This window comes from Mytilus edulis, chromosome 10, assembly GCF_963676685.1.
Source record: "Mytilus edulis chromosome 10, xbMytEdul2.2, whole genome shotgun sequence".
NCBI classification, from domain to species: Eukaryota; Metazoa; Mollusca; class Bivalvia; order Mytilida; family Mytilidae; genus Mytilus; species Mytilus edulis.
In genome coordinates this window covers 27,171,707-27,187,207 of record NC_092353.1, presented here as the reverse complement: position 1 = coordinate 27,187,207, position 15,501 = coordinate 27,171,707, and the positions used below count along the sequence as shown (strand labels likewise).

Below are 15,501 nucleotides of genomic sequence, written 5' to 3'. Positions count from 1 at the left end.
TCCCCAAAAGAGGCGTGTTTTGAGAAACAGCTGTATTTACAAAGTGCAACCTATAAGTTAATGCCTTTCCCTCAGTTTTAGTTTGTTACCCCGATTAAGTTTTTTCCCCATCGATTTACGCGTTTTGAACAACGGTATACTACTGTTGCCTTTATTCATCGGTTCGGAAAAGTCAAACTTAACGTAGTGAAGTCAAACACATACAATATCATCAATGTTAGACGTTGTGTACGATTATGACTGTTGTTTATAAGGTCGTATGATTTGATGCTCAAGCATTTGACTTTCCAAACGTACGACTACCTGTTTGCTAGCTATTTGAGATATACGCTGTCTTCGCACAGAAGCTTGTATTTTACACTTATGATATAGTACATTATATAATATATTGAATATTGAAATATCTAAAAAAAATAATACAAAAATAAAAAACCTGTATCTTTTAATAATATGTCAACTATTCATGTGTCATACTTCTAAAAATAAGTAATACAATACCTGTTGCAGTGAATATTAGATACCAAAGTATTATCAGTATTGTTATAAAAGTCACACTCATTTTGAAACCAAGAATGCAAAAAACACAAAAGGAAACAAAACAAGAAGTTCTTTAGTAACATACATGTCTAATAATTTGATTAAACTGAAATGTAGGTATACCTCATTCTGTCCTTTGCCTCTTCAAAGCTTTCGGTATAAAAGTAAACATCTTGAAAAGTGGTTATAAGACATTCCTGTTTAGATGTTCGAACTGGTTCAAATGGTATTTTCCTGGACTTGTCAGTTAATGCATGCTTGAAAAATAATGTTTAGAAATATTACTCAGAAAAAGTAAGATTGAGTGAGTATTCGCATCAGTTCAAAGAGTGTTCACTATGGTCTTACAGTTACACTGATGATGTGTCCAGAAAATAGTAATCTAAGATTTAGTGAGTATTCGCATCAGTTCAAAGAGTGTTCACTATGGTCTTACAGTTACACTGATGATGTGTCCAGCAAAGAGCGTTCACTATGGTCTTACAGTTACACTGATGATGTGTCCAGAAAATAGTAATCTAATATGACAATGTCTTTGAACTTCTAGTATATTGAGATGGTGAGATGATGATTAAAAGTAAACACGAATCAGCAAATATAATTAATAAGAACGTTCATTTAATATCATACACAGGCATCATATAGAACTAGTTAACCGATTTAAGGTGAAATACAAATACAGGTAAAAAAAATACAATGGAAGTATTTAAAAAAAGTCGAAGTTATATAAACGCCTACTAAGTGAATCCGGTCGGGTCAAGTCAAGTTAGTGTCTTACCTTAAGTTCTCCAATAGAAGACAGAAGTCCAGCACCGTATACCCGCATAAGTCCGTCTTGTTTACATAATCCAAATTCAACAGTAAAGAAGTAAAGCTGGAAAAAATTAATAATCTTTACAATGCATAAAACAGACGTACATGAAGATATACAAAATACAAGTATCAGTGGCAGATCCTTGGTTTATGTAGAGTCATACTCAAGCTTTGATCGCCCAAAAATTACAAATCTCTCGTTTTTTTCACGATAGATATCAATTTTTTTTATATAGAAATGTCCAAAAAATGTTTTCGCCTTGCTGGTTTTTTTTTTTTTTTTATCACAAATAGCTATTATGTCAACTTACTGTAGCTAATTTCTGTACTGCCTCGTCACTGGCACCAAGTGACGCTAGTCCTAATTCTTGTGAGAACTGTGCAAAGCTCGGATCAGCTAATAGTGGCATGTGTCCAAGTAATTCGTGGCAACAATCACTACAACACGCAGACATATGTTAGACAGTCACAAACAGCTAATATGCAAATAATTACTGGCTTATACACAGCAAAAAGTGCCACGCATGTTTCACGCATGGTAAAGAAAACGTGTGTAAAACGTATGTTTTTTGTGCGTTTAACGCATGTTTTTTACAACATGTGTATAACAGGCGTGCAAAAACATATATTAAATATGCGTTACAAAACGCATGAAATATTTCACATGTGTAAAACATGTGTAAATACAAACTCATGTAAAATACATGTTTTACATGCGTTTTACATGAATTTCAAAATTATATTTTTTTTATGACTGATTTTTTATGTTTGGCTTATTTTCTTTTAGTTTTGTAGTGGAAATTAACAATTTATAAATGAAAGACATGATTGGAACCCCTTCTTTATCCTTGGTTGGGGAAACCCCTTTGAAAAATGGGCTTTTGGCTGGATCCGCCACTGAAGAATGTAATAACTTGAAAGTTTGAAAAATAAATGAAAATTACAAAAACATGTCTGCCTAAAATATTTAATATTTTAATTTCAAAGCATTTTGTTAAGCTTGAATAGACAAAATTTACATATGGTTAAAATGAAATGCTGTAAAGTATGTACATGGATTAGTGTGTTAACTGACTAAATATACATTGTGATATTTGATATGCTGTCATTTATTGTCTTTTCCTTTACTTCCCATCATTGATGTCCTCCAATAGAAGCATGAGAGTATTATCTGACACAAGTTTTGTAAATTCTATATTTGGATTCAGTTTATATTAAAGTTCTATTCGTCACAGTCCTGTTGCTACAAATGACTGGAACTGCTTCCTAGCAGAGTTACTTCTCCTTTTTAATTTGCCCAAGACATTTCCGTGTGACAATTTCTTCTGTAAACATAAAAAAGGTGATTAAGTAAAAAGACATTTGTGATGTTTATATAAGAGATGTTGAATTTCACAAGAACTGAATGTAACTGAAAGTTAAAAGTTCACGAAAAGCAAATATATACTGAACATTCTTATGAAAAAAATGCGCAAAATCAACAAGTTATTATACTTGAAATAAGTAACAAATGCAGTTTTCTAAAGCAGCTTAACTCCTGCAAAAAAGCTAATCTGCAACATTTATTGAACTCATCCATGACTCTGGCTTGCCAAACTAACCTTTGAATTTGATAAAAAAATTATAAAAACAAACATGAAGTTGAACAATAGGATTGAGATTGACAATGCAATTTTCATTATACTTTCCCTTTTAAAGGGGAACTATTAATTCCTGTAAAAATAGTTTCTTAGCACTTAATTTTTAAACTAGAAAAAGTCAAACACCTTCCTTTTTCCAATGCATAATTGACCAAAGCTGATTATTTAACTGGTCTTAGCAAAGGTGGATTTAGAGTGGGGCCAGGTAAAAATTTGATTGATTATATAGGGAATCACTAAAGCATGACCGGAGCGGGCGCCCTCTTAGGCAGTCAGTGGCCCCCTACTTATGAACAAATTTCTAAAATTTCTAAAATCCTACAACTCACATAGGCTTGAGAGAGCTCACAATGCTATTTTCCATATCATTTATATTTCCAAGTGGCAACATGTGTACAAACTACTATTATTTAACTTCACCAAAACATTGTATGGGAAAGAGAATGTGCAAACATGAAAAAAACTGGATAAAATGAAAACTTGTTGCATTTACTTTATCCCTGCAATGTGTTGTTTTGCAAGACAAAATTTTAAAAAGATGAAAAAGTACTAACCTAATGCAAATGCAGTGAAAAATTTGCGGCTAGCATATAGACATAATAAAGGACAGATTTTTTCTGTAAAATTCCTGTTGCATATATTCATACCTTCTTCAGATGAAGGATAATTCATAGCATGGCAAATTTGGTATTAACTTTGTCGGATTCAGTAAGCAAAATATTTACCACTTGATATCTCTTCTGATTTATTGTTTGTTGGGATGCTGTCCCACTAAAATATACTTTACACATTCTTTTATTCAAAAACAGATTAACTATTAAACAAAAGTTATTGCAGAATAAAACTTCTTACCTGAAGAGTCCATTTTTTCTCCAGTGTCGATTACAAGTACATTTCCTTTTCTTTTCTTTGGTCACGTTTTTTAAACAGCGTCTACTGTCCCAAAAGTTTTTTGTTATTGCATGTATTGACTTGCTTGGAAACTTTAATAAAAAATATATCAGTTATAGATAATTAAACATGTTAAACAAAAATTGTAAAACGAATTTCTCTGATAATTAGCTTTTAATGAGCTTTCAACTGAAAGTACTATTAAGTTTTGATTGTTTGTCTTCGTGTTAGATTTTTTAAGCTTTGTACCAATTCAATGAATCAAAACAATTTCTAACCGATTTCACCACTTTGTTCCTCTTTTGTGCTGTTTACACAACAGTCCCAACATTCTATTTATGCCTGTTCCAAGTCCGGATGAAATTTAGTTGTTGTGTGATGCAGTCTGCCATATTTGATTTATTTTGGCAAATCATTTTACATTTTGTCATGTCAAGCCTTGATGGCCTGTTATACATTTTTTGTAGCTGACAGTATGAGCTTTGTTCATTGTTGAAGGTATTAAGGTGTCCTATATAGATGTTTAAATCCAGTTCATATGGACATTATTAGATAGTAATCTCATAGGCAATCATACTACATTGATCTCCTTATTTTCAATATTATTATTCAAAATTGTATTATTTTTAACACATGTATAATTAGTCACAAGGAATATAACTCAAGTTACAATCTAATGTAGCTTAGTTAATAAAGCTGCCAGTGTAGTGTGCATTCCAACACAAAATTGTATATATATATCTTATATTTATTTAACACTGTGTCTGAATTCTAGTCATTTTGCCATGTTTGGAAACCTGGTCAAATGGGCACCTAAGCCACCTTTGATAGTTAATATGGCATAACAAGTCAAATCTGTCCCTTGTTAATTTGGGTAACCCGCAGTAGTTAAGTCCATACCCAAAATTAATATTATGTTTTGCAAGTGAACTGTTGAAGACTCCCATAACAGTGGCGGATCCAGAACTTTTCCTAAGGGGGGGCCCGCTGACTGACCTAAGGGGGGGCCCGGTCCAGTCATGCTGCAATGATTCCCTATATAATCAACCAAATTTTTCCCACGAAAAGGGGGGGGGGGGCCGTCCCCCCCTTGGATCCGCCTATGCATAATTGTTTTATAAACTATCTAATATAATTGAACTGATCCTTGAACCTCCTTTGAAAAAGGAACCATATTTTCACATGTAGAATCTAGGTGCTCTATTTATATACAGTGCTGTTTCTCCATCTACCATTGGACATTTAACTAAATTTACATGATCAGCTTGTGTGCTCTCTGTATAAACAATCAATGGAGCCACAATAGATCTGTTAATTCCTACTGGAACCTATATTTATTATAATGAACTTTTATTTCATGACAACTGCATGCACAATACTAGCAAACAATAGTATTTATTGTTTTCAAGTATACAGGTAAAGCATAGGCGGATCCAGGGGGTGGGGCTGGGGGGCCCGCCCTCCCCCTTTTGTGTGAAAAATTTGGTTGATTATATAGGGAATTCATTGGAGCATGACTGGAGCGGGCCCCCGTTAGGTCAGTCAGCGCCCCCCCCCCCCCCCCCCCCTAGGAAAAGTTAAGGATCCGCCACTGAAAAGATCAGGAAAGGCAGATTATCAACAAAAAAAATCAATGATAAAATTTTTAAAAGTGTTTTCTCTTCTTTTTATCCTTTATATGGATACACTTCAGTAGAGAAGAGAACCAATAATTACTTTCAAATTAAAGATGAAAACCGTTTTTAATATCAGGTGACAGTTAAAAAATCAATTGCAGAAATGTCCTGAAAAAAGGTGCCGATTTGACTTTAATAAGGTGACGAATTAATTACCAGGTGCCCGTGTGTTTTGTGTCCAGTAAAATTATCTAGAAACATGAGAAATGACAGAGTTTTTTTCATGTTAATTGATTCACCGTATCGATATACTTACACTGAGTGAGTCTTTGCAAAATTGTTCATTCTGTTAGGTACATAGTGGCAAGTGATAGTCATACCGTATTTTATTTATAAGTTGTACAAAAATAACCGCGGGAAATACCATTACACTGGCATGGAGACTCAGAGGAAAAATTACGGAATCCACATTCATATATTTTTTTTAAGGTCCAATCGGTTACATACAATTATTAATCATGTTTACTTGTTTTTATTACTTATAAATCTACGCATGGATTTCAATCATTTAATGCCGTTTAAATGGAATTTTTAATGCTTCGCCTTTGGTTTAATATTAGCCCGTACGGTTCACCCGGAAACGAGCGTTCAGACAGACGACACTGATATTGACATCATGATTCGTGAAGCAAAACGCAAATTTTATGGAAGATATGAAATGCAGCTAGGACAATGTAGGATATCTTCAATCTAGGACACTAAAGACAAGATGGGTAAGAATTCAACTTTAATATTTTATTCAATTAACATTTCACGAAGGATTTTTATATGCCATTTCCAAAACTGATTTATTTATCCACAGGCACAGCCTCAGGAGTTTGAAATCCTATCAATAACGGGGTAAACATATACCAAACTTGAATATCACAGTAGAGCTTCACTCGAATCAATCTTCTGTGATTTATCCAGTTTGAGTAAATTATAAAGACATGCACGAACTTAAGTTAAGACAGTAAAGTAGAACCTGATAACTATGCATTTTTTGGTAGCGAGTGAAACCGGAGTGAAGTTAACACTGGCTTCGTAATATTCCTGTTGTCTTCCCAAGTTCTGAGATAAACTATCAAAGCACGTAAACAATAAGATGTTTATTTAAAAGACATATATATATGGTTGAATATAAGTTATATACAATACCATAAATATACAGTGGGGCTGCCGCTAGCTAGTCTACTTGTTAATGTTATTGTAACTAACACCTGAACCCAATGAGTGACATCATACTTATAGTTCCTAGCTAGGGACAAAGAGTCCAATAGGGTTTGGAAGTCTGGCAAGATCAAAGTCTTGACAAGAATAATAACATGGCAGGTGGCGGTCTCGGGAGAAAGAGTTACGAAACTATAAGTAATACATTTTGTACTAAGTAGTAATAATACATTACACCTGACTAGAGGACTGTGAAAACAAGTGACCTGGCATAAAATGAATATCCTGGTCTGGTTTCTCAATCTGGGGTGACTGGTAAGAACACATTCATAAATCATGGGCATCTTATTTAAGAATGTCATCAAATTAAAATTTTCAGAGAATTGGATTATAAAATTACAGAACCAGGTGCTCTGCAGGGAGCAGCTTTCTACGACCCGCTGAGGGTGAACCATGAATAGTTGGGGCTAGTATCATGAGTATTGACACAACATTCAAGCTTGATACAGCTCTGAATTTGGATTCTGATCAAATTTTTGACATACATGTAATATGAGTTTCTGACACTAAGCAAATGTCAAGATCTTACAAATCTATTGCGCAATATTGTGCAGTTAAAAATTTCTTCTTTAAACTTTTAAAAAATTTGGAATTCAAGAAATTCAATGACATTTTGTCATTTTTTTTATTAAATCGCTTGTGACAGTAAAAGCTCGTCTGGCCTACTAAACAAGCCCCTGTGAACCACTAAAAAACAATAAATTAAGCAGCTTTGACTCCATAATAATTACATTAGATGTATGTTTCATTATAATACGTTATTCTGATTGGCTAACTAGCAATCTCGTGATATTCCTTAATCAATTGCATTACACAATGCAACTTTTCATTCATGATGACACGAGGCCCCACAATAAAGTGCACAGGTAAATGAAATAAAAACTTGATAAAAGGCGTGTTTTCATGATCCTATAGGTAAAAATGTAATTATAAGTATTGAATGCTTTTTTTGTAACTTTATAGGGTTGTAAAAGCGTTGACCGTGCGCACATTTTTAGTATGAAGCGCTTCCGCGCTTTCATACAAAATGTACTTCGGTCAACGCTTTTACACCCCAATAAATTTACAAAAAAGAGCATTCAATTCTTAAATAAATGAGATGCTCAAGCGCAGCCAATCTTATCTGCTTAAATGTTTTGTAAAGATATTTAACAATGTATTAACAACAGGAAAATTTCCTGAAATATGGGCTAAAGGATTTATTGTCCCATTACATAAAACTGATCTAAAGATTACCCATCAAATTTTAAGAAGCATCACGATAGGAAGTTGTATTTTTATAGGACGACTGCAAGTTCTGGTGGATGGTGACCGGTCTTAGAAAAATATCATAACATATACATGTATACCGGTATGATAGAAAAAAAAATTTCTCGGATAAGTAACTGTGTGGATGATGAATAAATGACAGGGATTTTAACCTCACTGCAATATATAATATTGTAGCACTTGATAGAATCACTTTTTAAACAACCGCAAAAATTAAAAAAAATTTTGGTCTTATATTATTGGTGTATCACGTTGACGTCGTCGTCGTCTGAATATTTTAGTTTTTCGCACTCTAACTTTAGTAAAAGTGAATGGAAATCTATGAAATTTTAACACAAGGTTTATGACCACAAAAGGTAGGTTTGGATTGATTTTGGGAGTTTTGGTCCCAAAATTTTAGGAATTAGGGGCCAAAAAGGGCCCAAATAAGCATTTTCTTGGTTTTCGCACTATAACTTTAGTTTAAGTAAATAGAAATCTATGAAATTTTGACACAAGGTTTATGACTACAAAAGGAAGGTTGGGATTGATTTTGGGAGTTTTGGTTCCAACAATTTAGGAAGTAGGGGCCAAAAAGGGGCCTAAAAAAGCATTTTTCTTGGTTTTCGCACCATAACTTTAGTATAAGCAAATAGAAATCTATGAAATTTAAACACAAGGTTTATGACCATAAAAGGAAGGTTGGGATTGATTTTGGGAGTTTTTGTCCCTACAGTTTAGGAATAAGGGGCCCAAAGGGTCCAAATTTAAACTTTGTTTGATTTCATCAAAAGTTGAATAATTTGGGTTCTTTGATATGCCGAATCTAACTGTGTATGTAGATTCTTAACCTTTGGTCCCGTTTTTAAATTGGTCTACATTAAAGTCCAAAGGGTTCAAAATTAAACTATTAAAGTTTGATTTTAACAAAAATTAAATTCTTTGGCTTCTTTGATATGCTGATTCTAAATATAACATGTACTTAGATTTTTTATTATGGGCCCAGTTTTCAAGTTGGTCCAAATCAGGATCCAAAATTATTATATTAATTAAGTATTGTGCAATAGCAAGAAATTTTCAATTGCACAGTATTCAGCAATAGCAAGAAATCTTAAAATGCACAGTATTGTGCAATAGCAAGAAATTTTCAATTGCACAGTATTGCGCAATAGCAAGAAATCTTCAATTGCACAGTATTGTGCAATAGCAAGTATTTTCAATTGCACAGTATTGCGCAATAGCAAGAAATATCTAATTGCGCAATAGCAAGACATTTTCAATTGGAGTTATCTTTCTCTGTCCAGAATAGTAGTTGAATCAACTTAAATCATTGTTTTATACAATATACAATGTATATTCACTTTAACTACCAACTGATAAATTAAAACAATCTTTACCATTCAGTGATAACAAGCACTTTTTTTACATTTTAATATTTTATGATGTATTTAAATGAGTAGTTATTGTTGCAACCTCCATTAGAAATTTGAATTGAGATCAGTTTTGGAATAAGGGAAAGGGGGATGTGAAAAAAAAATGGGGGGGGGGGGGGTCAATTTTTCTCATTTCAGATTTCATAAATAAAAAGAAAATTTCTTCAAACATTTTTTTGAGAGGATTTATATTCGACAGCATAGTGAATTGCTCAAAGGCAAAACAAAAATTTTAAGTTCATTAGACCACATTCATTCTGTGTCAGAAACCTATGCTGTGTCAACTATTCAATCACAATCCAAATTTAGAGCTGGATCCAGTTTGAATGTTGTGTCCATACTTGCCCAAACGTTCAGGGTTCAACCTCTGTGGTCTTATAAAGCTGCGCCCTGCGGAGCATCTGGTTATCATTATACTATGGTTTGTTTTAATACAAAAATGTATATAAAATATTAATACAACTGTTCAAAATATAGCATATTCCATCAACCAATATAGTGAGTTCAGTATAATATACACTTCTTAGTTTTATTATTTGATTGACATGAATTGTTTATACTGATATCTGAAATATTTGCCACTGAGACATTATGCAGACTGCCTTATGTAGGCATTAAAAATTTAAGGGACTGTTGGTCCATCTTTCAGTATTACATTGGATGATGATTCAATTTTTGTTTCCTTGTGTTAACTTTAGTTTGCAATTGCCTCATGCAAAGGATTAGGTCCAGTAAGACCCCTTTTTCGGCCCCAAAATATAGCAGTTTTACAAAATTGTTTAAATGTAAACTTCTAGTTATTCATCGGAAAGTAGATTGCTACTGCTACATAAATGTGGGCTGTTTTCAACAATACAACACACATATATCGGGTACTAGCATCATTAAGTCATGCTAAATTACTGAAATCTTCACAATTTTAGAATTTTAGTTAAATTTTAGACGTTTTTTTGTCTTAAATGAAAGTGGCCGCATTAGTGTCCATTCTTAAAAATATTGAAGAGTAAGTTGTATTTGATGATAACACATAACATATATAAAGATTGAGGATGAACACGAATGCAGCCATTTCAATTAATATTTTATAGTGTGTCTTTCTATGTTTTGATGTTCTCATTCTCTCAATTCTCATTGGATGGTTTTACTCTAGTAGTAATTTTTTGGGCCCTTTATAGCTTGCTGTGCATTGTGAGCCAAAGCTCTATGTTGAAGACTGTACTTTGACCTTTAATGGTTTACTTTTACATGTTTTATAAATTGTGACTTGGATGAAGAGTTGTCTCATTGGCACTCATACCACATCTTCTTATATCTATCATCTTCATTTTGGCTTTCACATGAACACTGACTGTGTCTGTAATTGTAAAGTAATATAAAAATAGTTTCTGTAAAATTTTTATGAAATGGATTTCTTTTTATCCTATAGGCTAGTTATCAAATTTGACCTACCCTATGTCAGGAAGGTACATGTACATGGATGTTTAAAAAATTCCACAAATGGTGAAGAAAATGGCAAGGGAAGACGCCTAGTAAATGTTTCAAGTACAATTCAGCAATGGTAAGTATATTTTTTGTATGGTGCAAGATTTTTTTGCTGTGTTGAAAACAATTCGTGGCCTTCCGTCATTGTCCGTTGTTTTTTGCTCTTTGTCAGACTTACTGTATTGAATATATGTACTTAACTTTGTAAGACAACTTGCTTTCAATACATTATTTATGCTGAAACTTTATTACTATATATTAAGGTAACTTTGCTGTTACAGTCTTTGCCAAACTGAAATTTGAACTTTTCTACTATACATTCAACTAAAACATCTTGAAAGTTCTTTCTGTCTGAATTGCTTTTTGTCTGAGACTTGTTGGTGAGACAGAGTTTGGGATTCACTGCTGTTACAAATAGTAAGCAGAATTTATTAAAAAAGATATATTGCAATAGAGAAACAACTGATAACTTATAAGGGGTATACTATACATGGTATATATCAATGACAATGAATCAACATTAGTAAATACACAACAAACAAAAAAAGAAACACATACAATTGCAAGATGGCCCCTATATGGTTTTTTGAACCTCATGGAAAATTGACCATCAGGTCAAAATACAGCTATGGCAATTTAACCCCCTTGTATGGAAAATTGAACATTGGGGTAAAATATAGATTTTGACTTACAAAAAATGTATATATCTGAAATCAAAGCATTTAGAGCAAATCTGACATGGGGTAAAATTGTTTAATCAAATATTATGAAACTTACACACCTTGATAATATCCACTAAATGCAGATCAAGTACAAATTTGGGTAGGTCACTTTTACTGTTCTAGAGTTATTTCCCTTATTATAACAGTATTCCTATGCAAGAGGGGGCATCATCTGTGTCCCATGGAGATAAAAAAACAAAATTATGAAAATGGACAAATCTGACATTTTGATTAACCAAATATTTATAGTGAATCTAGTGTTTTATTTAGAGATGTCTAAAAGGATGGAACATGATGATCCGGCATGTATTACAGCTGATTTCCTTATGCTTGCAAAGTAAAACTTTGGTTGGCTTGCTTGCTTTGTTTGTATAATTGTTTATACAAGCTTTGTGAATAAGATTGACATCTTTAAACAATATATATATATATAGACATAGTTAAACCTGTATATATATTATATTTGAATTCAATTGGGTGTTATCCTAATATGATTGTACAATATACAAACAAAGCAAGCAAGCTAACCAAAGTTTTGCTCTACATGCATTAGGAAATTAACTGTAACCCTCAGGGCCACATTTAAAAGAATGTCTGTTTCCCCTCCCCCGGGTCTACCCTTTGTAAACAGACCAGGAAGGCAGGTTCTTTTTTTTTTTTTTTTTTTTTTAACTGGATGCGATTGTCATAGCATGGTCACATTAATGGTTTGACTTGTCCAGTCCAGGCCACTTATCAGTTGTTTGTGCTCAATTTGAGTGTATTTATTTAGATTATCAATCCTTCTGCTTTCAAGCACTTTCCAAAAATGGAAACAAATTATTTTCAGGAAAAAAATAATTTCGATTTTTTTGTGGAAAATAATTTTTAGACCCGGGGGCTTATTTTTGACCCGGGTGGGGGAGGGGAAACAAACATATTTTTAATTTTGGCCCTGCACTGTCATTGAGAGTGAATTGAAACTATTTGTACCTTTACCATGTTCATAATCAGTACAAAATGACATCTAATAAAGAATTTATTCAAAACATAATTTTATTTCATTTATGTTACAGGAGTTTCTGGAAAGCCAAGCAAAACCAAAGGATATTTTCATAGAAAGGACTTCTGTAGGCAAAAAAAGTAGGTATGTGTATAAATATATATTTATATTTATGTAATATTTGGAGAGAGATTTAAAAAAATTAAATGTTTTAATCCTTGCTCTTCCAAACACATTGCAGTTGTTAAAGTTTCATTGGTTACCTATAAATAAATGAATAAAAAGTTTCAACTTAATTCTTATGGTTTTAACGCTTTAAAAACTGCTCGATTTTGTAAGTAAAAAGATCAGTTGTGGTTACATTTTGTATTGCAAGATTGTTTTTATTACAAATATTAATTGCTTCCAATTTTTAGCTACATATATTAAAGTTTAATATAAAAATATGTAGATGTGGTATGATTGCCAATGAGTCATTACTCTCCACCAGAGACCATTGAAGAAGAATTTAAAAATTAGCAAAACTCATGCCAAATGTAAAACCAAAAATCATGTGTCTAAGACTTAGATATCAATCAGTAAACATCTAATTGATTTAGAGAATAGACTGCCATTAATCATAGGATAAGGACATGATCTTGTACAATGCCAAAATATAGGTATCAACAGTTTGTAAAACTGGTCATATGTGTATAACAATAATGTTTAGTTTGGTTTTAATTTACTGATAACAAAATCAATATTTATATTTATAAAATACTTTCCAGTTTTATTCAAATATGTTGTTATATCAAAAGGAGACAAACATAAAAAAGTAGATGTGGTATTATTGCCAATTAGACAACTCTCCACAAGAGACCAAAATGAGACAGAAAAGCATGTTTAAAAGTCACTGAGGATATGTCATTATTTTTAAAACTAACAACTTGCAGTATATGGGAATAAATCAAATTAAGTTTTTAAATGTATGAATGTAATTTTTTTTTCCAGATGAAGACAACTTCAAGAAGAGTGACATTTAGAAGATAGAACATTCTATTGATATTGTTATTATGTCAACAACAAAAAAACATGAAAAGTTGTGTAACGTTTTGAGATTGCTGTATAAAATAAAAGTAGAGTGAAATCAAATTTTTGGAAGTTTTTTGAAAAATTTATGTTCTGCAACAAATTGACAACAGAGAAAAAAAATATGAATGAAATTCTTTAAAGTGGATTTATTGAATTTTTCATTTAACATGTTTAAAAAAATAATACAATCTCAGATTTCTCAAGACATTGGTTATTATCAAACGGGCAAGGGACACAACTTCAAAATTGTATTTAAATTGATGCTAGAGGAAACATCTTATACACTTTTGGGGTTTTCCTTTTCATATTACATGCATAAGTCAACAAATGTGTAAGTAACATTTTAACAAAAATTGTCAAATACATGTACAACATTCCACAAAATCCATTTAAGACAATTTTGACCTCTTTTTAAAAGAGTTGTGGTATTACTGCCAATGAAACTACAGAGACAAAAGATTGTCGGTTTATATTCCATGAAATATTTCATATCATGGTCTTTTCAATCATCTTAGTGTAAAATGTACCTGATCAAGGTTTTAGAAACATGAAAATCATGTTACAGATATTTCTTTTGTTCATTGGTGTATTCAAACAGGAAAATTTTAAAGACTGATAATAAGTGAAGTCTGGTCTGCAATATATGATTCTGATGTTGCTTGTCAAACATGTCAAAAGGAGATTTGTGGTCAAAATAACATGAAGAGATGTATGATTGCCAATTGGACAACTATCCAACAGAGTCCAAATTAAACTGATTAAAGCAATCCAGGGAACAGCCTTCAAAAGTAAACATAAGTCGTCTTGGTTGTGTGGAACATATGGAATGTGAACTAGTAAACTTGACAAAGGTTTTATGGATGATTTGGAATAATATCTTATAATTTGTTTGAAATATGCATTATACGCATGTTTGTTACACACATGCTATACGCATCATTTAAAACGCATATTATACACATGTTTCTTACAACACATGTTTAACGCATGATTTTGAAACATGCGTTTTACATCACATATATTTTTCATGTGTAAAACGCACGAATAACGCATGTTTTGAACATGTGTTTTACATAACATGTATTTTTCATGCGTAAAACGCATGAATAATGCATGTTTAAAACATGCGTTTTACATAACATGTATTTTTCATGCGTAAAACGCATGAATAACGCATGTTTAAAACATGCGTTTTACATGCGTGGTAGGAAAAAGACGTTTCCCATGCGTTACCAAACATATGTTTTACATATGTAAAACATGTGTAAAACATGCGTGGCACTTTTCCCTGTGTATACTGAGTCATTATTAAAATTATGATAATAAATTTAGTTCACGATTATAGTAGTGCTTATCATGTTCTGTCTTTTCAATACGTTTTGAGACTTCGCTGTTTACGAAAATAAATAACAAAGTCTCGTTTACAATTATACCATAATAGCACATTTTTATATACAATTAAAACAACCATCAAATGCAATTATATCGAAAATTAGATGTTGAAAGATGGAATGACTTGTGAATTTAAAACATTAGATATTAAATGAAGGGTTATAGCCTGTGTTTCTGATTTGGAAATTGTCAGCTATAAGCTCCAAAAGATGAAAAAAAAACTGCATTTGGTTATGTTACGACACATTTGGTTTGGAGTTTTCAAACATTTGAAGTTTTTTCAGAATTTAGTCACACCTAATGCAGACTTTTAAGAAATAAAATTAAGAATAAAAATGGAGAATGTGTCAAAGAGACAACAACCCGTCAAAAGAACAGAAAACACGTCTCATGAAGCACGAAAAT

General features: G+C 32.2%; 1 protein-coding gene and 2 long non-coding RNA genes across 3 annotated transcripts in view; 1 reads left to right on the top strand and 2 right to left on the bottom strand.

Moving 5' to 3' along the window:
* Positions 1-15,501, bottom strand: part of LOC139490757 (tryptophan 5-hydroxylase 1-like) — a 30,005-nt gene that overhangs the window by 2,565 nt on the left and 11,939 nt on the right. Inside the window, exons 10-12 of the mRNA XM_071277732.1 lie at positions 1,662-1,788; positions 1,316-1,411; positions 661-794 (exon numbers count right to left, since the gene is read on the bottom strand). Coding sequence (XP_071133833.1) covers positions 661-794; positions 1,316-1,411; positions 1,662-1,788 — 357 coding nt within the window. The remainder of the gene's footprint in view (positions 1-660; positions 795-1,315; positions 1,412-1,661; positions 1,789-15,501) is intronic.
* LOC139490756 (uncharacterized) lies at positions 2,304-5,959 on the bottom strand. The gene is made up of 3 exons (XR_011656393.1): positions 5,814-5,959; positions 3,843-3,973; positions 2,304-2,675 (listed from the first exon to the last, which is right to left on the bottom strand). It is a non-coding gene; the product is annotated as an uncharacterized lncRNA (long non-coding RNA).
* LOC139490755 (uncharacterized) lies at positions 6,121-13,764 on the top strand. The gene is made up of 4 exons (XR_011656392.1): positions 6,121-6,270; positions 10,874-11,005; positions 12,707-12,777; positions 13,624-13,764. It is a non-coding gene; the product is annotated as an uncharacterized lncRNA (long non-coding RNA).